Genomic DNA, 22,416 nt, shown 5'->3' with positions numbered 1-22,416 from the left:
TAGCTCCAGTACATTCACTTTAAATGCTACTGTTTTAGCTCCAGTACGTTCACTTTTAATGCTACTATTTTAGCTCCATTAAGTTCACTTTAAATGCTACTATTTTAGCTCCATTAAGTTCACTTTAAATGCTACTGTTTTAGCTCTAGTATGTTCACTTTAAATGCTACTGTTTAAGCTCCAGTACATTCACTTTAAATGCTACTATTTTAGCTCCAGTACATTCACTTTAAATGCCACTGTTTTAGCTCCAGTACATTCACTTTAAATGCTACTGTTTTAGCTCCAGTACGTTCACTTTAAATGCTACTGTTTTAGCTCCAGTACGTTCACTTTAAATGCTACTGTTTTAGCTCCAGTACGTTCACTTTAAATGCTACTGTTTTAGCTCCAGTATGTTCACTTTAAATGCTACTGTTTTAGCTCCAGTATGTTCACTTTAAATGCTACTGTTTTAGCTCCAGTATGTTCACTTTAAATGCTACTGTTTAAGCTCCAGTACATTCACTTTAAATGCTACTGTTTTAGCTCCAGTACATTCACTTTAAATGCTACTGTTTAAGCTCCAGTACATTCACTTTAAATGCTACTGTTTTAGCTCCAGTATGTTCACTTTAAATGCTACTGTTTTAGCTCCAGTACATTCACTTTAAATGCTACTGTTTTAGCTCCAGTATGTTCACTTTAAATGCTACTGTTTTAGCTCCAGTAAGTTCACTTTAAATGCTACTGTTTTAGCTCCAGTATGTTCACTTTAAATGCTACTATTTTAGCTCCAGTACATGAATTGTTCTTAGCGCCAACACACTTATCTCTATGAAACATTTTCACTTACTATTTCTCGTTACTTCTGATGCTTTTTCATTTTTAAGTTTCAGCTCATTCACACTTCACTTCCTGTTTGGGGACATGTAAACAGGATGTTAGCTTGTACGATCTTACCTGGCATCCATTTTCTTTAGCTGACATTTCTTTACATTTTTTGGGGGGTAATTAACGTGATAACAACAATAATTAGGTCACTCTGATTCTATACATTAGACATATGTTGTGTCCGTGTGTGTAAAATAGTGTTTAAGTTAGATTTATTAAATAAAAACACCACACCCTGATTCAAATGCACTTTAATTGATAACACAATAACATATTGTTGTTAAACATAAACAACACGTCATGTTTAATGTTTATTCAGTCTTTTGTCTCCCAGTGAGATTTAAAGTGACAAATTAAATACTTTCAGGAGAAAAGTTTGTGTTAGTGTTGATGCTGAGTGATCAGTCAGCGTTTCTGTACATGTTAGCAGTGAAGCTAAAAGCTAAAGGCACGTTGCGTTGTTTAAGACAAAACCAAACAGTGTTGAATCATATTTGCAGCATGAATACAGGATTTTCAGAATAAAAGCCTTCTGCTACAAGATACAAGGCACGAAATGTTAAAATGAAAATAAAATTGAAACAACCAACGCTGTTGACATTTTCTTTTTATAATTTGCACATATTGTCTATAGTTATATAACATTTAAAGGTGCAGTATGCAACATTCAGCATTACAACGTAAATATCAGCGCCTTTAAATGTAACTTTTGCTGTTTTACGACACAGGAAGTGTTTAACATGGCGCAAGAGGAGAGTTGAGACGCAGATGCTAAGCTAATGCTAACGTAATGTTTTCCTGAGAAATAAAAACATTTTGAATTCTGTACGACACGTTTTTGCTATCGACTGAAAAAATGAACTCCGACACTTTTAAAATGGCTGCAGCTTTTACAAACATTCCACTTTGCGATGTTGTGAAGTAAACGAGGTGGAAGGGCGGCGCCAAAATCACAACCTGAGCAATGTTTTCTGCAATTTGTCCCCGTTTACGACTTCCCATGTCTTAAATTACAGTTTCCGCTTGAAAGCAGTAACCGTGGCGGTAAATAACGAGGCGTCTCTTCGGATTTACTTCCGAAGAAAAAAGATTCTTTGACCTGCTGGTGCTCAACTGCGACCATTTACGTTTAGCGCTCGTCAACTTTACGGATTTGTTTTTGGCCAAAGTCGCAGCGTTTTTCTTAGCAGCAACATCTAAAGTTTTCCAGACGACAAACGTGGAGAAACGAGCAAAAACAAACGGGAATTCCCGTGTTTTTTGTACGCGTCGTTACTTCAGAAGGTAAATTAACCGAGATCTGGCACGAAAGCTGCGTCCATGTCGTTTTTAAACGCAGCTCTGTTTGTTTTTATCACGTGTGTTTCTTTACTTCACACACACACACACACACAAAGTGTGTCAGGAAATTCCAGAGAATCCGTGTGTGTGTGTGTGTGTGTGTGTGTTCTTATCAGTCTCCATCATCTCTCTGTGCTAATAAAACCAACAAATCCAAAGATCAACACGAGCAAATCCAAGACTTAACCCGCTGAACCCAGAGAGTGAAGAGGAGGAAGAGGAGGAAAAGAAACAGGAGGAACAGGAGCTACGGGAAAATGAAGAAGAGGAGGAAGAGCGGGACAATGAGGAAGAGGGGAGGAAGTAAGGGAAGGGAACAAGGAAATGATGAGAAGAAGAGAGGAAGGGAGTGGGTATGAGGAAGAAGAAAAGATGGAGGAGAAGAAGAGGAAACTGATGAGTCATGTTACTCTGAGGGTTTTTTTTTTTTCAAACAGAATTGAGAACGATAAAGTTTAGAGATTTTGAAACGACGCTGACCTCGACTCTCGTCTGAGAAACAGCAGGAGGAAAAAAAACATCAAACAGCAATAATTCTCTTTCCTGTTTCTCTTCTTTTTTTTTCTTTAAATTTAAATGTAGGTCGAGCCAGAGTTCGGAGACTCGGGATTTCAGCGCGAGTGAAGATGAGAGACGGAGCGAGACATGAAAGCGCCGAGGACGCGAGACGGAGGAACGCTGCTGGAGACGCCTGCTGAGATCTGATCCAGTACAGCACACACACACACACACACAGTCAGAGGGAGGTCACACGTGTTCATTAACAACTTTGTGAAGACGGCGACGACGACGACGGCGACGGACAAACTTCTTCAAACTCCTCGTCTTCACTGAGACGTCTTCGCTGGTCCAAACGGTCCAACCATCTTCATGGCAGCGTAGTTCTACAGGATAAAGAAGAAGAAGAAGAAGAAACAGGAAGTTTTTAGATATGTTAGAATCAGTGACATCTACTGGTGAGACCTTCCTCTGCACCTGAGGAACCTACGGTGGCCTCCACAGGCCAGAAAGCACATTGACGTAAAGAGTTGTCCATCGGCCGACGCCGATTTTTTTAAACTCACAGGGAAGGAGTAGAGGAAGACGCCCAAGAAGAGGAAGACGAAGAAGAGGATGATGAAGAGGATGATGGCCCACTTGAAGCGTCGCCACAGGATGAACTTCAGCGTCTTATAGGGGGACGAGAACCAGAGGAAGGACGTCTCAGGACGACTGGAGGACGAGAGGAGACGGTTACTGTTACTGCTGGTGTGTGTGTGTCTGTGTGTGTGTGTGTGTGTGTGTGTGTGTGTGTGTGTCTCACTGAGGCTCCTCCAGGTGAGGGTTCATGTTGGGTTCGTCTCTGCCGAGGCCGGCGGGACGCTCGTCCTGTTCCTGCTCCGTCACGATCTCCAGAGACATTTCCACCTTCCCCTAAAAACATACACACACACACACACACAACCACGGACGTAAGTGTCTGCGTCTTTTGTGCGTCTCGTTTCTCTTGTCATCGTTTGTGTTCCCAGGTGAACTCACGGCGACAATCTTCTCTCCGTTCTGCTCGCAGCTGCACGGCCACCAGCCTCTCACCGTCTTCTGCTCGAACAGAGACACCAGCGTTCCCGCCGGCTGCTCCAGCAGACGCAGGTCGCACTTCTCCGCCGACTTGGCCGGACGCAGCATGTGGTTCAGGTCCATCACCAGGTGACCTGAGGAGACCAGGGTCAGAGGTCACAGGTCACATGATCACACACGAGAGAACAACCCATGGTAGCCCAAGTCTGTTATCTCACGTACAAAGTTTCGAGCAGATCGGTCGATGTATGGCGGAGTTACAGGGGGAACTTGGCCGAAGTTTCCAACGGTAACCGTGGCTACGCCCCTTTTACATCTGCGAGACCTTTTGGTAACTTTTCATCTTTTGACAAATTGACATGTGTTTTTATGTCGGTGCGATTAACGCACTCAGGCGAGTTCGTTCATTTACGAAAAACACACAGATCGCAAAAATGGACGGCGAATTTCAAAATGGCTGACTTCCTGTTGAGTTGAAGTCATGGCGCCAATAGACTTTTTTGTTTGTCTCGGGCTGTGACATATTTCCACCAAGTTTCGTGAAATTTGGTGCAACTTAGTTTCGGCTTTGTCCTATCGGGTTCCACCTTTGGGGGGCGCTACGGAGCCATTTTGTACCACTTTAAGATATTACCCATATTTTATAGACTTCCTTGCCAGTTGTGATTTGCATACCCATTTTCACCCATTTTCACCTCAAAAATATGATCCTCCCACGTGCCTCAGGTTTGAGACGCCAGAGCGACTCTCGCTGCGCACAGGAAGTTCAAACGTGTCCAAACTGACGAGCCGAAGACAGACAGGTATGGAAAAATGCTTTGAGGTGGCGACACCCGCAGACTGAGAGAGGAAGTGGTCGCCGTGAGAGTGAGACGGTGGTGAGTTCTTTCTTCAGCGTGAAAGACGAGAGCAGCTGTGGCGAGTTATTTGAAGGGGGCGGGGCTTAGGAGGAAGCGTCAGGGGTCAAAGGAAAGGCAGAATTTTGACAGCTTGAGTCTCGGGGAAGAAAAAAAAACCCAAAAAGCGCAGACTCAGTGGAAATGGAGGAGCAGTAATTGTAAAGATAAATGTTATCACAGTAATTTGTCTGTGGAGACGTCACATGTTTAACACTGTACCGGGAATTGTGGGAAAAAAATAAAAAAAATAAAAAAAAACCTTCTCCAACTTTAAAAAAGGCTTCTCTGGATGTTCAGAACTAACAGAATTTTTTGTTTCATTATTTGCGTAAATAAACAAATTCTGTTCGGGGAAAAAGTGGAGAAGGAGGAGGAGCTTCTTTCACGATTTAGTCAATTAAACAAAGAAATAATAAAAGATTTGAAGGTTTTACCGAGGTAGTCGTCGAAGGAGAACTTGTCGTTGTCCCAGATCTGGATGGTGAGTTTAGGAGCCAGTTTGGTTTCGCCTTTGTCGACGCTCCAGAAATGTTCCTGAGAATGAGAAAAGTTCAAACGTTCATAAACGGAACATAACAATAAGACCCTGCTTATGTTAAGGTATTAAAATAAAGTAACTGAAGATGAAAGTCATGGAATTTGAATGCAGTAGTTTGGTGTTTGACCATACAGTAGATTTAACCGTCCATTTTTATTTATTTATTTATAGCTCGCAAAATGTATGAATGTTGTGAATTTGAATTGTTTTTAATAAATTAAGTTTAGAATCAATAGATGACGCATATCTCGCTACAGCTCCACTTCCACTGTGTGTGTGTGTGTGTGTGTGTGTGTGTGTGTTAAACTCACACTAAACTAACAGACAGTATCTGATCTCTGTCGCCTCTGTGCTAACGCTCTGTTTCCTCTCTTTCTCTTTCCATTCTCTCATGTCTCTTTTTACCTGAGATAAAAGTCAACATCTGTTAATAATACGCAGTGAAATGTTTAGTTCCTTAAACACTGTGTGGAGTTTAAAACATTTAAAAGCCTCAGTTACGAGGCCAAACTTCACATTTGGTGGCTAATGTTAGAGTTAGCAAGGTTTGCTCAACTATTCCGTTTAATAAACACAACATCTTTCATAGTTTGTGGTTAATGTCAGTTAATGACAGCTAGGTTTGTTAAGTAGTTGCTACGTTGCTTGCTAATGAGCACGTTGTGATATTTTATGAATAAAAACACGTCCACAAATATGAAAAATACAAAGAGTGTGGCTTGCTCTGGTGTTAGGCCAAAGATAATAGTCCTAATAGTAATAATTAATCAATGTAAGTTACATGATTTAAGAGTTAGGCACTAGATAGGTTTGCTAACTAGCTACACAAAAAGTGCAATACCAAATCTAGTGTTAGCACTATAAGTAATAGTAGTTGGTTGTATTTACAGTGTCCTCTTCTAAGTAACATGATGTTAGCGTTAGCTAGGTTTGCTAAGTAGCAAGCTAAACTAGCAAAAATCTGTGCACTAAAACGTCCACAGTAAGAAATTATTGTGAGTACGAGACACAAAAGACAAACAGTGCAGGAAAGAGACAAAGACGGCAGCCATCTTTAATTGTAAACTTAACAGAAAAGCTAAAAAAATTTGTTTATGTTTTACAAAGTGACGTTAGCTCTAGCATTAGCCTCAGGCTACGGTCGTCAGTTCTCTTTACTCATTTTACACTCGTAAGTGACCACAAATAATCGGCTAACGCGACATAAACATGTTCTCTGTCGTTTTATTTTTAAATGGATGTGTATTTTTTCACGTACACACAACAATATTCACGTATGTATATGAACGTCTGCTGTGTGTGAGTGTGTGTGTGTTAACATGACAAATGAGTTCACACTGACTCGCAACATCACAGACATGACGACAGACAGACACACACACACACACACACACCTAATAACCTTTACTGGCATCAGTGTGTGTATGTGTGTGTGTATATTTGGAGACGATTATATTATTTGGACGATGGATGTGCAATAAAGAAAGTCGCGATTAAACCTGCTGAAATATGACGAGGATTAAAAAGAAATGTGACTGAAGATTATGTGAAAGATGTGGAAAAAGAGGAGGATTAACTGGAAAATAGTAAAAAGTCTGGTCCAAACACAGCTCCAGAGGAATGGTACGTTCCATTTACGTCTACACTGCGTTCCAGTTTAGACGTCGTAAAAAAACCCAGACACAATTGTGTTAGCTTTTGGGCTAGCTGTTGTTAGCAAGTTAGCTTGATAGTTAGATCAAATCACCGAGTTAGCATTCAAAGCTAGATAGCTGCTCATGTTAGCGTCATGTTGTCGACAAATTAGACTTAAAGGGGCATTTCAACTGAAAATTCTGACAAGAAACTCAGAAATTCTGACTTCCGACGACAACTGTAAGTGAACGCGCTGTAAAAACAGCTATGTGTCTAAACTTGATACATCTTTGCTAGATACTGATTTTGTTAGCACTAATGTTTTTTTGTGTCATACACTGGGGTCTGTGGAAACGTCATTTTTAACGTATGAAATACTGTGTATTATGTTTATTAAATGGAGATTAGCTAACTCATCAGTAAATGTAGCTATGACGCTAACCAAAATTTAACCATTAACCAAAAAAAAACATCTGACTTGCGAGTTTATGTGGAAACTGGAAAGCTCTGTAGCTAGCTACAGAAGCTAAAGTGCAATTTATTTATGTATGTATATATATATATATATATATATATATATATATATATACACACACGTGTGTAATTTTGTGATTTCTTGAAACTAAGAATAATTAAAAGAGCTCAATAAACAAAATAATAACAAGCAGAGTATTTCTCAGGAGACAAAAATATTAATTGACTCGTTACGCTGCCCCCCAGTGGCCAAGCACACAAAACAGTGCTGGTTTAAAGATAAGTGGGAATGAGGATTTTTGTATTTGTGTTGTGAAAGGAAAGTGATCAGAAACAATATTGATCAACATTTTCAGTGATTCTCCAAACTAAAACAAAAATATTTTCAGTGTCTCAGATTTGACAGTAAATAAAAAAAAGTGTTATTTTGGTTTAATGTTTGGAATAAACGGTGAATATTCTCCATTTTTGAGACGAAATCCCTGCCTGTTAAATCTTCAGGTGTCAGAAGCAGCTTCAGGTTTAATCTCTGTTCTGGATTAAAACCTCTTCACCAGGCTTTTTTCTTTTTCAGCCGCTCGCTGATTGAAGACGCTGCTAACAACGAGCGAACGCCGTCGTAAACACGTCGGCTCCGCGTCGCGCCAAGAAAAGCAGACGGCGGCGGCCGCGCTGTTTTTCTTTTCCACCACGTTTTTATTTGAGCTTTAACTCGACGTTTGTGTCGAGTCTCAGCGGTCGTTTCACGTCTGCGTCGTAAAAACGTTGCTGTGTTAATTCTGTTCACGCCGCTCTGACGGCTCACGACCACGCGGTTATAGAAAGTGTGTGTGTGTGTGTGTGTGTGTGTGTGTGTGTGTGTGTGTGTGTGTCATGTGACTTTGGTCATTAATACTAAAAATCACAGTTTTAACCGTTAAACTCATTGAAATCCTTAAAACAGTCTCTGGAATCTTATTGGTCTCCATGACAACGTTGAATTATCTCACTAAACTTTACGATGATGTCATTAATCACATGACATCACATGATGAAGATCAAGGAAACTTTGTTCCCTGTTTCCTTCTGTCCGCATTTCATTTCTCTCCTTTCCTCCGTCTACATTTCCACAGGTAAATAGCTGCCGTCTCGTCTCTCCTTCCTTCCTACCTCCTTACCTTCCTGTTAACGACACTTCCTCCTCCCTCTCCTTTTTCTCTCCTTACCTCTTTCCCTCCCTCCCTCGGTCCTTCTTCCCTCTCTTCTCCATCTCTCCCACCTTTCCATCCTCCTTTTCCCCCTTCCCTCCTCTCTTCTGTTCTTCCCTCCCTTCAGTCAGTCCCATCCTCCCTTGTTTCCTCCCCCCTCACCTTCCTGTTGACGACGATCAGCTGTTCCGCAGGTAAATAGTTGAAAGGAAACAAGAATCTGTAGTTGAAGTTTCCTTCTCCTCCCAGTGAACGATAGTGAACGTCCGTCTTCTGTTTGTTGTGCTCGTGTCCGTCCAGCCACCTGACCAACACAGAGGGGGCGGAGACAAACACAGAGGGGGCGGAGACAAACACAGAGGGGCGGAGACAAAACACGGAGTCACTGTCGACGTCGAGCGTCTGCGTGTCACAGCGAGGACGGCGGTCGCCACGGCGACGGTCAAAGCCTTCTTACCCTTTGACGTAGATGTCGCTCATCCTCTCACCGCTGATGCTGACGTCGTCGAGGAGGACGTCCATCGTGTTCCAGACGATGCAGCGCAGGAAGAACCTCGGAGACAAACACACGTGGAGTGATTATTCAGTCATTGCACCTTGTTTCCTGTTCCCTGATCGATCGATTGATTGATCGATCGATTGATTGATTACTAATAAATGCTGTTTGTACTTCTTAGCTCGTCGCGGCGTGACGTTGAACGGTGGTCCAGGTGGACCCAGAGACTTGGGAAACAGATCCACCCACATCATCACACGTCCCTGAAAAATGGACCAAAAGACACAAATAATAATCCAACAATTTAAAAACAAAAACAACATTTCTTTGGTCGCGCGTCACCTGCTCGATGTCGGGTTGTAGCGGACTGAAGAGTCGCCGCGTCTCCACGTGTTCAGGAACTAACGTGAGTTTCCTCAAGACGTGGAGACAGAGTCGCTCCTTCAGGGAACCCAGGTGACGTCTGGACTCCTGTTTGTCCTCTGCACACACACACACACACACACACACACACACACACACACAAGTTACAGCTCCCAAAGTGGAGAATGGAAAAAGAGAAAAAGAGGAATTATTCAATATTCATATTCACACACACACACACACACACACACACACACACACAGGAAAAACTCTACTGCTTCCAAACTAAATGAAAATATCAAGCTCACGTCAAAAGTTTACGAGCGTAAACTCAGAGTCACCTTCACTGGAGAGGAAGGAAGGAAGGAGAGAAGGAAAGAAAGAAAGAAAGAAAGAAAGAAAGAAAGAAAGAAAGAATGAAAGACAGAAAGAATGAAAGACTAAGAGGAAACTTGGAGAAGACGCAGAAGAGAAAGAAGGAAGTGAGAAAAGGTTAAGGATGGAGAGATGGAGGAAAGAAACACACTGATCGGATGGAGGAGGAGAAGAGGAGCTCCGCCTCTCGGGTCCAGCCAGCGTTGGGCTGACGCATCGTTGCCGCGGCAACCGTGGAAAGAGAACACGGCGGGCGCTTCCCGCTAACCCGAGGAGCGACCACGAATGTTGACGTTGGCTCGTCAGTCGCACCATAAATCACCAAAACGACGAGCGTGACCCTGCAACACAGTAACCTGTGTGTGTGTGTGTGTGTGTGTGTGTGTGTATTCATCTTGAATATGTATCTCGCTGCTCGACTCATCAGGTGGTCACTGTGATTTAACTCCGCCTCCTCCAGAGTTCAGAGGCAGAGGAAAAACAAGATTTTTTAACCTCTTAACAAAAGACTCACTTTATAAAATCTACGTCACATGTTCACGTCTTTATCTCACTGTGAGACAGACCACTCACTCTCCCACACCAAAGCCCATAGAGAAAACACAGGAGCTGCTGGTCTACTGCTGCCTCGTGTGGTCACTTTGTGTCACTGACGTAAATCTGAAGCAAGGATTTTTAAAGCCGAATTTACACAATAAGACATTTGAACTTAGAGATGGAGGCAGCAGTGGATCAACAGCTCCTGTGTCTCTGTGATGTTAAAATCACTGGTTTTCTCTATGGGCTTTGGTGTGGGAGGGTGAGCGGTTTACAAACTTTTCCTGTTTCCTGTCTCACAGTGAGACAAAGACGTGAACGTGTTCTGAAGACATCGTAGACTCAGACTTTCTTGTGTCTTATATACAGTAAAATAAAGGTAGGTGAAAAGGTGACATGGAGAAGTACGGATGGACAGATGAAAGAATGAAGGACAGAATAAGACGACAACAAACACAGTCAGGTATGTGTAGAATGACAGAGGGGAAATGAAGGGTGGATCAAAGAGCGAGAGAGGACACACACACACACACACACACACACACACACACACACACACACACCGAGGTCAGCTGCTGTGTATCTGACTCCTCTGAAATAAACGGCGTCGTCCTCGTACAGCGGTTTCCTCAGGTGCCGCCGCTCACACACTCTGCACAGCAGCTGCCGCGGCGTCAGCTGATCGCGCCACTGGTTCACGCCCGAGCTGACGGAAGGAGGAAACACATGCAAAGAGTTTTCATCGGCGATAAAACATCCGTTTGGCATTCGTGGAAGGTCAGGGGTCACTCGGCGGGCCCTTCACTCACACACAGTAGGACTGCGGCAGACCACACATGGCTCCATATTTGGACAGGAAGCGGTTCTCCAGGTCGATGAGCGTCTCGCCGATCTTCTCGTCTTTCTTCAGCATGTCGTGGTCATACACCATCACTCGCAGGTCTTTCTCCACGGGGAGGGAACACGAGAACTCAAACATCCTGGAAGAAGACATCAGTCACAGGTTTAATGGGATGGAACCCGAAGGAACGTGAAGGAACATGATGGAATGTCATGGAACACGAAGGAACAAACAGGAAAGTGAAGGAACATGATGGAACATAATAGAACATGATGGAACCTGAAGGAACATGATGGAATGTCATGGAACACGAAGGAACAAACAGGAAAGTGAAGGAACATGATGGAACCTACTGTAAAGAACATTGAGGAACACAATAGGTTTGAATGTAACAACAGGAAGTGACAGAACTGCAACAATGTGACCAGAGGTGATGGAACATGGTAGAACCTGATGTAATCACAATCAGGATCAGTGTTTTTGGTCCGTGTGCAGATGTAAAGAATTGAACCTCTGATGTTCTCTGTTCTTCTGTGAACTTAAACATTAAAAACATACAGTTTAAAAATAAGAAACAAAAACTTAAAGAACAATGAGACACAAACTGTTTGTCAACAACGTGAGAGTCTGCTGTGTGTGTGTGTGTACTGATGCTGTGATCAGTGTGAGAGCAGCGCCCCCTACTGCTGTCAACATGGAAAACACAATGAAGAACCTGCAGCTTATCCTCCTTCTGTTCAAAGTGTCTGAAGAATATAAACATAAATGAATCTCTTCACAGTTACAGTATTATTGTATTTTATGACTTTTATTTTGAAGGAGGAATCCACTCTCTTTTCTTTGTTTTATCTTTGTTTTAATTTTACCTGACAAAAGTGATGAGCTCAGGATTTAGACTTAAACTTAACCCTGTTTTAAAGACATGGACTTAGATGTACATGTTGTTAAAGGGATAATTCAGGTTTTTTTTGTGTGTGTGGCCGCATCAGACGAAACCCAGAGGCAGTAACAGCTGATTTAATCCACTTAACAAAAGACTTACTCTCTAAAAATCGACCTCAGTTTAAATCTAAGATGTCTTAAGAACACGTTGACGTCTTTATCTCACTGTTAGACAGACTTTTCCAACAGGAAACTGAAGTTTGTAAAGCACTCACTCTCCCACACCAAACCCCATAGAGAAAACCAGTGATTTTAACGTCACAGCACACAGGAGTTGTTGATCCACTGCTGCCTCCATCACTAAGTTCAAATGTCTTATTTTGTCACTTCGGCTTTTGAAATCCTTTGTTCAGATTTACCTCAGTGACACAAAGTGACCACACGAGGCAGCAGCAGCCCAGCAGCTCCTGTGTCCCCGTGAGCTAAAATCACTGGTTTTCTTTATGGGGTTTGGTGTGGGAGAGTGATCCCACACCATACCCCATTGGTATCTTGTCATAGATATCATTGACTTGGTAGAACAGCCACTAGGAGGCGCTCTCTCTCTCTAAACTGTTTACACTGAGACAATGTTACGTACGTTCCAAAGACGGGGTCGAGCGTACAGGGGATGTAGTTCTCGTGGTCACTGATCGTCTTTTTCCCCAGCGTTATCTTCACGTATGGGTCACACTGAAAACACACACACACACACACACACACACACACACACACACTGAGTGACTCACGTGTTCTCTCTCTGTGTAACATCTGTGTCCGTCCACGTCTCGTCCTCTTACCTTCCCGTTGGTGTCTTTCGGCTGCAGACCTTCAGCCTGGATGACGTAGACTCGCACTAAACACTCCTCGATGCCGTTGGGGGGGAGTTTCCGGAACTGTCTGGGCGGAGCCGAAGCGGCGGGATCGTCTGACAGAGGGTAGATCTTAAACATGCCCTGGTTAATGAGGCGGAGGAGACCACGTTAGAGGAGTGAGGCGTCAAAATGAGATTCATTCCGTGGAATTGAATATATGACACGAGGTAGCGGGCGAGGATTTGTTATGAGGTCATGTTTTGTGGCGTGATATGACCAACGTTTGGCGTAGCATCGCTAGATGTAAAAATGTGTGGCATAGCATCGCGTGGCGTAAATCTTTTATGATGTAGCTTCACATGACGCAAACATTTGTGGCGTAGCTTCGTGTGATGCAAAGAATTTTTTGTGTAACATCGCTTGGTTTTTTTATGTTGTAGTTTCACGTGACATTTGTAGCATAGCTTTAAGTGATGCAAAAAATGTCGGTCTAACATCGCTTGACGTAAAAATTTGTAGCATGGCATCCTGTCACGTAAAGATTTGTGTCGTAGCATCACGCGGCGTAAAAAATTGTGTCGTGAAATAAATTTTTTATGATGTAGCTTCACGTGACGTAAACATTTGCAGCGTAGCTTCATGTGATGCATACAATTTTGGTGTAGCATTGCTTGACGTTTAAATTTGTAATGTAGCATCATATGACATAAAAATTTGTGCCGCAGCATCGCACGACGTAAAAAATTGTGTCGTGACATACATTTTTTATGATGTAGCTTCACGTGGCGTAACATTTTTTGATGGAGCTTCACGTGGCGTAAATCTTTTATGATGTAGCTTCACATGACGCAAACATTTGTGGCGTAGCTTCATGTAAAAAATGTCGGTGTAACATCGCTTGGTGATGGCATCATGTGGCGTAAAAAATCATGACGTGGCGCAATTTTTTTTTGATGTAGTTTCACGTGACATTTGTAGCGTAGCTTTTTGTGATGCAAAAAATGTCGGTGTAACATCGCTTGATGTAAAAATTTGTAGCGTATCCTCATATGACATAAGAATTTGTGTCGTAGCACCGTGCAACGTAAACAATTGTTTTTTTATGATTCACTTGACGTAAATTTTTTTGATGTAGCTTCACGTGACGCGTAAAATTTTGTAGCGTATCCTCATATGACATAAGAATTTGTGTCGTAGCACCGTGCAACGTAAAAAAATAGTTTTTTTATGATTCACGTGACGTAATTTTTTTTGATGTAGCTTCACGTGACGCGTAACACCGCTTGACGTAAAAATTTGAAACATGACAAATATTTACCTTGAACTCTCCGACCACTGACGGATCCTCTCCGTCATCCTGAGTCTTTCCTCTGTACAACTTGAAGGTCTGACAGAAATCAGAGAGTCCTTCAAAACCGTCCACCTTCTCCAACTCTCTGTCAAACACCTGAGGAAGATCAGAGAAAAGAAGAAGAGGAGGAAGAAGAGAGCGTCACTGACCTTAACCATAACCACAATTCAAATCTCAGTCCTACACTTTAACCAGTTCCTCAGAAATGAGGTTCTGCCTCATTAGGACCAGGTTTTAGTCTCCACAAGGTCAGTGTTTATGACAGAAAACACACACACACTGTATTCTATATGGCATCATAACTGAGGAGTGTCCAACGTAATTCCACTGGTGTTGGATTTAAACCAAAGCCAAAAACAACTCAACACTAAATATTACAGTGACTGACGGAGCTGCTGTGTGTGTGTGTGTGTGTGTGTGTGTGAGAGAGAGGGCAGGAGCGTTTAAGTGTCAAAAGCACAAAAAGATTCATTTGTTTTCATTAGTTTGTTTACATCAGTCATTCTCTCTCTCTCTCACACACACACACACACACACCCTCAGTGTTTCTCTATCATGGGTGTATGACAGTTGTGTGGTGAAACTCCTACAAAAACAACCTGGAAACACTGGTTCACTACTGTGATGAAGATGATGAAGATAAGGAGGAGCAGGTTTAATCCAGTTCATCTCCCTTTGTAAAGCACTCACTCTCCCACACCAAACCCCATAGAGAAAATCAGTGATTTAAGCTCGCAGGGACACAGGAGCTGCTGGTCTACTGCTGCCTCGTGTGGTCACTTTGTGTCACTGATTTAAATCTGAGCAAAAGATCTCCAGTGCCGAATTTTACAAAATAACACATTTGAACTTAGTGATGGAGGCAGCAGTGGATTAACAGCTCCTGTGTGCCGAGATGTTAAAATCACTGGTTTTCTCTATAGGGTTTGGTGTGGGAGAGTGAACGGTTTACAAACTACAAAAATAAAGCAGGAGAAAAATATTTTTGAGATATCGTAGACTTAATGTGATGTAGATTTTATGAGAGGAGCCTCTTGTTAAGTTTTTTTTTTTTAGTTCTTCATATTTGCAGTAAGGTTTTTCCGTGTGAAGTTTTAAAAACACAGAACCTGCTTGAGAATAATGACGTTTTTAAGTTTTACTTCATATTTTAAGTAACGCACTAAGAGCTATTCACTCATTCATGGTTTCAATGCAAACATGAATGCCTGTCGTGTAATTCAGCATCGTTATAATGTTGCATCTGCACACAGTTCATCATAAATATTAAATATTGGCCGTTAAAGTTTTTCATTAAAAGCGTTGAAAGTGGGCGGAGACAGTGAGATTGTTTCCTTGTCACTGTCACTGTGTTTTTTTTTTTAAAAGTGTAATTAACAAAACAAAGAGGTCAGTTATGAATGAGCGACGCGGGAGACGAGAGGACGATGAGAGACACAGAGAGAGACAGGGATGATGTAAATGAAAGAGTGAGAACAGAAGTTTATTCCACTCTTTCATCACCAAACCCAGTGTCAGGGGAGAGCGAGGTGGTTACGGCGTTGCTTCATGTTTCATTTAAACAACAATCATCGCGTCGAATATTATAAACATCTCTTCTATTAAACTGTGTCTCATAAATCACTGTCGCAACTAAACTCACTTCTTTATTTTCTTTGTTTAAACAAATGTGTGGTGAATATGACGCTAACACCAGCCGCTAAGCAAATGCTGACTCGGCAATTCTTAGTTGTGAATGCTGACTCAGCGATTCTGCTAAATATGAAGCTAACACCAGCCGCTAAGCAAATGCTGACTCTGCAATTCTTAGTTGTGAATGCTGACTCAGCGATTCTGCTAAATATGAAGCTAACACCAGCCGTTAAGCAAATGCTGACTCGGCAATTCTTAGTTGTGAATGCTGACTCAGCGATTCTGCTAAATATGAAGCTAACACAAGCAACTAATTGGACATGAATGCTGCAACTCTGCAACAATTTAAGCTAACACCAGCAGCTAATCAAATGCTGACTCAGCAATTTGGCTCAATATGAAACTGACGCCAGCAGCTAATTTGACATGAATACTGCAACTCTGGTAAATATGAGGCTAACACCAGCAGTTGAACAAACGCTGACTCAGTGATTCTGGCAAATATACTGTATGTTGTGAATGCTGACTCAGCAAAGCTAACACTCAGGGACTTTGCTAAATATCGCGAACCAGCAGCTAAATTGTTGTGAACGCTGACTCAGTGATTCTGGTCGACATGACGCTAACACCAGCAGCAACTTAGCTGGAAATGCTGAGTCAGCAACTGGAGCCAGTGGTGTGCTGCGGTTGTCGTCAGCGATTCTGATAAATATGCTGCTAACAGAGGAAGCTAATCAGTTTAGATGCTAACATTAGCAGCTAACATAGCTTCACCGTCCTTTTATCCTTTATTTACACTTTTTAATCTTCATTTTACCCGCGTTTCATCACTTTTACTTCCTATTTTCATTCATTTACTCGCTTTATTTCTCCTTTATCAATAAAATCACAGCAATGAGGAATATTTTCACTCATTAGCTTCGTTAAAAAGAGTGAAAACACAGACGTAAGAGATGAGATCGGACAGATTTGTTAAAGAACGGAAACAGAAACAGAAAGGTGAAGACATGGTGTTTACGTCTCGTCAGAGCGAAGCTGGAAACAGTGTGTCAGTCGACATAAAGACGAGGAGGAGGAGGAGGAGGACGTGAGAGGAAGGTGAAGGTGAAGGTAAAGGTTGGAAACAGTGACAGTAGCAGATCTGAGCACAGAGAGTAAAAGAAGAAAAGAGGAGGATGAAGAAGAAGAGGAGAGGGAGTGGGTGGAGGTGGAACTCGCAGCTCATTGGTCAGTCCTCTCGTTTCCTTCCAAATGTCAAGTGAATTGTGAGCGGCGTTTTTTTTTTTTTTAAGCGTCGCAAAAAACTCTTTTTTTTGAGGTGTTTCCATCGAGTGAGTTCAAAGACTTCCTGAATGAATAAAAAGAAAAGTGGAAAGAGGTCGACGCTCAAAGGTCGACGACTGGTGGTTCAGACGTTATTGTTCTCGCCTGAGTCGTTTCGCTGAAGCCAGTTTAATGTTTTCATGTAAAGGAGTTAATGAAGACGTGCATTACGACGACTTTCTGGAACATTTTTGGATCATTACAGAGTGACTTTCAAACAGGCTGCACATTTCACTGCTGCTGGATATTAATCTCTCATTTTCTACAACAGTGAGTTTGAAGTGATAGTTCGGTAGTTAAATAAATGACTAAAACACAGTAAGTGGTATTTATGTTCTAATAAGAACACGTTCACGTCTTTATCTCACTGTCAGACAGACGTTTCCTTTTTTAAAACCACTCACTCTCCCACACCAAACCCCATAGTGAAAATCAGTGATTTTTAGCTCGCGGGGACACAGGAGCTGCTGGTCTACTGCTGCCTCGTGTGGTCACTTTGTGTCACTGACGTAAATCTGAACAAAGGATTTCTGAAGCCGATGTGACAAAATAAGACATTTGAGCTCAGTGACGGAGGCAGCAGTGGATCAACGACTCCTGTGTGCTGTGATGTTAAAATCACTGGTTTTCTCTATGGGGTTTGGTGTGGGAGAGTGAGTGGTTTACAAACTTCAGTTTCCTGTTGGAAAAGTCAGTCTCACAGTGAGATAAAGACGTGAAACATGTTCTTAAGACATCGTAGACTTCGACTTTGGCTTAAATCAGTTTTCCCACTGGCAGCCAGTTCTTCAGGGAGAAAAAGTGAAAGGAAGGAAGGAGGAAAACATCAATAATGTGGAAAAATGGAAGAAAAAAAGCCGACAGATTGAAAGAGGAAAACAGTGCAGCTCTTTGTTCCTCTAATATTTTTGCTCTTTGACTCAAACTTCACCCTTTAAATCCCAGTTTTGCGATTCTGCCAGTTCACTCTGTCACTCCATCAATCCCTCCATCCCTCCTCCTCTCTTCTCATGCTTCTGTCCTCGCCGTCCGTCGTCCCCGCTGTGTTTTTTTTCCGCACGACCGCAGTGACTCATCTGTGGTGAATTAGCTCCGGAAGCGCCGCAGCGGGACGGCGGCGGGGGCAGAAAGGCCACGCTCCGACGTTGGCGAGCCTGAAACCAGCGGTCACGTCTTTGCCGCGGGTTCAGCCACCACCGTCCCAGGAGCTAACTCCCCCCCCGACCCTCCTCACCCTCACCGTCACCCACGCTCCGGTCAACCCTTATCCCGATTCTCTCGGCCCTAACGTCGACCTCCTCCTCCTCCCGGGACTCAAAGCTCACGTCAGTTTTCTTCTCTGATGCCCAAACAAATGACGGAACATGTTTTTTTTTACTCCTCTTAAATCAGACCTATAACCTCTCTCCAGCTTTAACTTTCCATCATTTAACAAAGATGTAAAGTCACTTTTCTGCTCGTATCCTTAAAAGGAGACTTCAGGGTATTTGAAATGTGGTTCGACGAGACGATAACAGAATAAAATCGACGACATCTACAGTGTCGACGTCTTTATCTTAATGTTTCCAAACGGAAAACTGGGTGACGACTGAGATAAACTCACTCTAACATCATGTGTCTGATCCTGCAGAGATGGTTCATCTCTAACTGAGGTGAAATCACCATGGTAACCAGAATACTGAACCTCTCTCACCTTCAGTGTGTCCAGGCCTCTCTCCAGGTACGTTCCACACTTGTTCTTCTCTCCAGTCGAGGCGTAGAACTTACTCCACCAGTCCATGGACTCTTCCTCCTGTAGGTCAGAGGTCAGAGGTCAGAGGGTGAACACTAGATGGGCAGGAGGTGAGGTGAGTTAAGAGGGCAAGTGGGTAGGAAGGTATTTTGTTAGCTAGGGTTAGGGTTAGCTTGGTAGGTAGAACGGTGGGTGGCTAGGGAGGAAGTTACAAAGGTAGGTAGGTATAAAATGTGGGTAGCTAGGTAGCTAGGTAGATAGCAATATAGTTTGGTAGGGTGGTATCAAGGTACAGTAGGTAGGTAGAATGATGGACGAGGTAGGAGCATGGAAACTAGGTAGGAGGTTAGGTGGTAGGTAGTCGGAGCATGGGAGGGAGGCATGTAGGTAGGTAGAACGATAGGTAGAAAGGAGGTTAGGTGGCTAGGTAGGTAGGATCATGGAAGGTAGGTAGGTAGCAAGATAAGAAGGTAGGTAGGTAGGACGATAGGTAGAAAGCAGGTTAGGTGGCTAGGTAGGTAGGAGCATGGAAGGTGATAGGTAGCAAGAGAAGAAGGTAGGTAGGACGATAGGTAGAAAGCAGGTTAGGTGGCTAGGTAGGTAGGAGCATGGAAGGTAGGTAGGTAGCAAGAGAAGAAGGTAGGACGATAGGTAGAAAGCAGGTTAGGTGGCTAGGTAGGTAGGAGCATGGAAGGTAGGTAGGTAGCAAGATAAGAAGGTAGGACGATAGGTAGAAAGCAGGTTAGGTGGCTAGGTAGGTAGGAGCATGGAAGGTAGGTAGGTAGCAAGATAAGAAGGTAGGACGATAGGTAGAAAGCAGGTTAGGTGGCTAGGTAGGTAGGAGCATGGAAGGTAGGTAGATAGCAAGAGAAGAAGGTAGGTAGGTAGGACGATAGGTAGAAAGCAGTTGAGGTGGCTAGGTAAGTAGGTAGCTAGATAGGTGGATAGTTAGGAGGTTCGGTGGTAGGTAGGTGGATTGACAGATGTAAAAATGTAAGGACAGACAGAGAATATTAAAACAGAACTTTGTTTTTCAATGTTAAAAAGAACTGAAAATAAATATTAACGTAAATCCATTAGTCGAGTTTGTGTTTGATAATAAAATCTGAACATAACAAAGAGTCCAGGGAGGATTTCATGTGACGACACGAAAATAAATAAACATCACTGACTTCACCATATCCTTAACCTCCTCAACGACCTTTGACTTTTTTTTGGAAAGACATTTAAAAAAAACTTAGTTTTTTTTTCTGCAGCAGCTCAGAAATAAGCAGCTTTTTTCCACTGATGACATGTCGTCATCATCATCATCATCATCATCATCATCGTCGCCGTGAACTTGGCCGACTCGCGTCAACAGCAGTCAAATCGGCCTCTGGTGGCTCTGCGGCGTCGAGCTCGCTGTTGTATACGAGCGTTGTGAGGGAATGGAAACGGGCAACGCCGCCATGGAAACACACACACACACACACACACACACACACACACACACACGCGCGCACACACACACACAGTGTGGACGAAACCATCAGGGACACGAGAAGAAACCTCATGTTCTACATGAATGAAGAGGTTCCTCTGTGAGGGAACAGTCACGTACGTGTTCAGTGTGCTGAGTATCGACAGTTTTCCAGCTTATTATTCTTATTATTTTATATTATTGGAATTCCTGGAATAATATTTTTTTTTCTCCACACATCAATTTGTACTCGAAACATCAAAGACGAAAAGTCACCAAAATGATTGGCAGATTCCAAAGGGCGTGGCCACGGCGACCGCTGGAATTTAAAAACAGGAAGTGGCCTGTAACTTCGGCGTACATTGACCGATCGGCTCGAAACTTCACGCGTGACATAACAGACGCAGCCAGAAAACATCAGCACATGAAAACTGAGTCAAAGGCATAGCGCCACCTGCCGGCACTTGAAAAAAATCGCCAATTTGGGGCAGGAATCCTACAGGAAGGTGGCCATTTTGGATTGAACGACCATTCTGGGGTGAATTTTGTGATTTTTGTCTTTAGGGGCAGGAAGCGTGTGAACTTTGACACGTAGCGCTAAAACAACGTCACATTTGTCGTAAAAAAAAAGAAAAAAAAAGGAGGTCCGATCCGAAGAATCGTGAACCTCGTGTTTGTTTAGGACAGTCTTCTCCTGACGTGGGAACCAGAGATTGAACCACACGCCGAGGGAAACCGAGTAAACAATCCGATCTCATGCAGTGACACGTGGACGCGATCCCGTTACTCACCCACTGCACCACCTCGTGTTCCACGTTAAAGAGGAGAAAGAAAAGTTAGGACACACGTTAGACGTCGTCAACTCACTCACTCACTCTCATCATCATCATCATCATCATCATGAAACATGAAATAAAATAAAAGTGAATCAATCCCAGGGTGAGTCATTCAGTGTACAGCGTCGCTCCCTCTGTGAGAGGATGAAATGATGATGAAGTCATTTTGTTTTTTATTTTTTAACAGAAATAAAACATTTTTGAATGAAACCCTGTTATTAACTTTTATTTTCTGGAGTGTGAAGCAGCGGAATCTATAAAAACTACGAGGTCTGATGCCACTGGCAACAAGCAGGGAGAGTGTGTGTGTGTGTGTGTGTGTGTGTGTGTGTGTGTGTGTGTGTGTGTGTGTGCGCGTTCTGGCCGGTCCTCACTTATTTAAAGGGCTTTTTCCCGGGTTAAGACCTGGTTTTAGGTTAGAATTGAGTTTGGGTTAACAGGGTTAAAGGTCAGGGAATGGCAGTGTTGTAATGTCACTACCAAATAAAATCAGGAGAAGAAGAAGAAGAGTTGGTATTATGGTCTGTATTTACATGACTTACATGAAAATGACTTTGATACTTAGGTACAGTAAATGTCTTATACTTTAAGACTTTTACTTAAGTAATATTATAAAAAAAAGGTGACATTTTCTGCTAACGTACTTCTACTTTCAGGTATTTTATACAAAAAAAGGCACTTTTCCATGATACAGTTCAGCATGACTCGAACTTTTTGGAACTTAGTAGATTTTGGAATTATAAGTAGATTTTGGAATTATAAATAGATTTTCAAACTTTAAGTAGATTTTCTAGCTTTAAGTAGATTTTGGAATTATAAGTAGAATTCTTAAGTCTTTTTCACTGATCTACAGTTGGACATTGTTGGCTTTGATTCTTGTGTCAGATGTCGCGCTCATGACACTGGGTCCTCACTATGAATGTGTGTGTGTGTGTGTGTGTGTCCATCCACTGGCTCTGACACAACAAGGGGAAAAAGACGCGACTAAAGTCTGACAAAGTCTCCGCCCCGCGACCTTCAACCCTCGCAGGAACACTCTGAACTTAAAACACACACTTGTGACGCATGCAACAACTTTTTTTCTTTGTGTGTGTGTGTGTGTGTGTGTGTGTGTGTGTGTTGTAGCCATAAATGTAGAACAAAAGTGCTCTTATGGCACTGGGCTGGTGTAGAATCCCCTTTCGCCTACTTCCCACAGACACACACACACACACACACACACACACACAGA

The 22,416-nt window shown here is 42.7% G+C and overlaps 1 protein-coding gene across 7 annotated transcripts in view; it reads right to left on the bottom strand.

Moving 5' to 3' along the window:
• Nucleotides 1-1,108: 1,108 nt before the first annotated feature.
• The window catches only part of dysf (dysferlin, limb girdle muscular dystrophy 2B (autosomal recessive)), a 54,656-nt gene continuing 33,348 nt past the window's right edge, over nt 1,109-22,416 (bottom strand). For all 7 annotated transcript variants that reach the window (XM_058624157.1, XM_058624161.1, XM_058624158.1 and 4 more), the window contains 15 exons: nt 18,852-18,950; nt 14,171-14,299; nt 12,838-12,993; nt 12,639-12,730; nt 11,085-11,255; nt 10,839-10,981; nt 9,343-9,482; nt 9,175-9,263; nt 8,962-9,057; nt 8,667-8,808; nt 5,105-5,204; nt 3,733-3,905; nt 3,518-3,627; nt 3,279-3,426; nt 1,109-3,098 (listed from right to left, as the gene is read on the bottom strand). In XM_058624157.1, the coding sequence (XP_058480140.1) occupies nt 3,042-3,098; nt 3,279-3,426; nt 3,518-3,627; nt 3,733-3,905; nt 5,105-5,204; nt 8,667-8,808; nt 8,962-9,057; nt 9,175-9,263; nt 9,343-9,482; nt 10,839-10,981; nt 11,085-11,255; nt 12,639-12,730; nt 12,838-12,993; nt 14,171-14,299; nt 18,852-18,950 (1,845 nt within the window). In that variant the 3' untranslated portion in view covers nt 1,109-3,041. The remainder of the gene's footprint in view (nt 3,099-3,278; nt 3,427-3,517; nt 3,628-3,732; nt 3,906-5,104; nt 5,205-8,666; nt 8,809-8,961; nt 9,058-9,174; nt 9,264-9,342; nt 9,483-10,838; nt 10,982-11,084; nt 11,256-12,638; nt 12,731-12,837; nt 12,994-14,170; nt 14,300-18,851; nt 18,951-22,416) is intronic.

This window comes from Solea solea, chromosome 3 (genome assembly GCF_958295425.1).
Source record: "Solea solea chromosome 3, fSolSol10.1, whole genome shotgun sequence".
In the NCBI taxonomy this organism is placed as follows: Eukaryota; Metazoa; Chordata; class Actinopteri; order Pleuronectiformes; family Soleidae; genus Solea; species Solea solea.
The sequence above is the reverse complement of the archived record's forward strand: the minus strand, read 5'-3'. Positions and strand labels throughout refer to the sequence as shown.